At 29.0% G+C, this 1,239-nt stretch overlaps 1 protein-coding gene across 1 annotated transcript; it reads right to left on the bottom strand.

The window, feature by feature from the left end:
* Positions 1–6: 6 nt before the first annotated feature.
* LOC108743964 (neuronal membrane glycoprotein M6-a) lies at positions 7–1,233 on the bottom strand (the record flags this gene model as incomplete). Its single annotated transcript, XM_018479568.2, has 5 exons — positions 7–337; positions 411–565; positions 629–777; positions 835–985; positions 1,041–1,233. Coding segments are annotated over 4 exons (619 nt in total), but the record flags the coding sequence as incomplete, so codon positions are not given.
* Positions 1,234–1,239: the final 6 nt, after the last annotated feature.

Here is a 1,239-nt window from a genome sequence, read left to right as displayed (position 1 = left end):
TGTTTTTTGTAAAATATTAGTAATTGGTAATAACTTTTCCATGACTGACAAAAACAAGTACAAAAGTCTCATTACACTTATTTTGCCTTTTTCAAATATTTTTGCGGATTATTTAGAAAAGTTATTACATTTTTTCTTTTTGTACATATATGTTAAACAAAACTTTGACAAATTATTGCTAGAGTTGTGCTCCCCAGGAAATACACATGATTTGTAAAATATATTAGTCCTTAAACTACTTTTCACACCTCCCATAATTACTTCTTAACATATAGCTCTAACACATCATCCAAATGAATAATTTTTCTGTTTGTAAGGAAAATGATGTCATCAGTTCCTACAACAAATACATTGTATAAAATTTATACTATTTACAATTGCAATTAAAAAAAAAAAGAAATAACATTAACTTGGAGACGTGTATTTCCTGGGCTGTATCCTAAAACCTGTCCTTGCTACTAATCATATCTTGATCATTTAAATAACGCAAGTCTTGTAGTTCTTGGAATTTCTCATGATCTCTAATGTGTGCATAGTTGGCAGACAAACACATTAGGTAATGAACCTTAAATAGCATTTAAATTTAAATAAATATGCAATCACTTCACATTTAAAAATATTAACCTACCAAACTTAATATTACCAGTACAGTGGCAACACTTGCCAAAATGAACATTATTTCTGCTTTTTCCACATAATCTTTACAAAACAGCTTTACATTTTGAGAATCACAAACTTTCATATGCTCCTGTTTTGTTCCTGAAGGAAACAGAAAGTCTGAAATAAAAATAAAATTATTGGAAGAGTTCTCAGTTATAGATTATATATACATACAAAATTGAGTCAAATCAATACAGTCCCTTAATGTTTCAACATTAGGATTGGCACACATATTCCAAAAAACAGTGAAAATGAAAGTAACAATAATTAGAAAGCAGAACATTAATAGCCATGCTATTTTTAGTATATATGTTATAATCATAAACTAAAATATAAAAACCAATTAACACTTATCAAATAAAACAGAATAAGTAATTTACCACTGCACAGCTTATGCGTCCTCCTACCCTTGATCTCCAAGCACGATACACTTTATGTCTTGTAGCTCCAGTTGCTAAACAACCAACAGTTAAAATCATTAAACCTAAAGCACCCATACAAGCTCCAGTGATTACAAAGGTCATTTGTACTGCATCAATCCTAAAATATTTTACTAATGTGGTATATGTGTATACTTAT

This window comes from Agrilus planipennis, unplaced genomic scaffold (genome assembly GCF_000699045.2).
Source record: "Agrilus planipennis isolate EAB-ADULT unplaced genomic scaffold, Apla_2.0 scaffold3226, whole genome shotgun sequence".
Taxonomy (NCBI): domain Eukaryota; kingdom Metazoa; phylum Arthropoda; class Insecta; order Coleoptera; family Buprestidae; genus Agrilus; species Agrilus planipennis.
The sequence above is the reverse complement of the archived record's forward strand: the minus strand, read 5'-3'. Positions and strand labels throughout refer to the sequence as shown.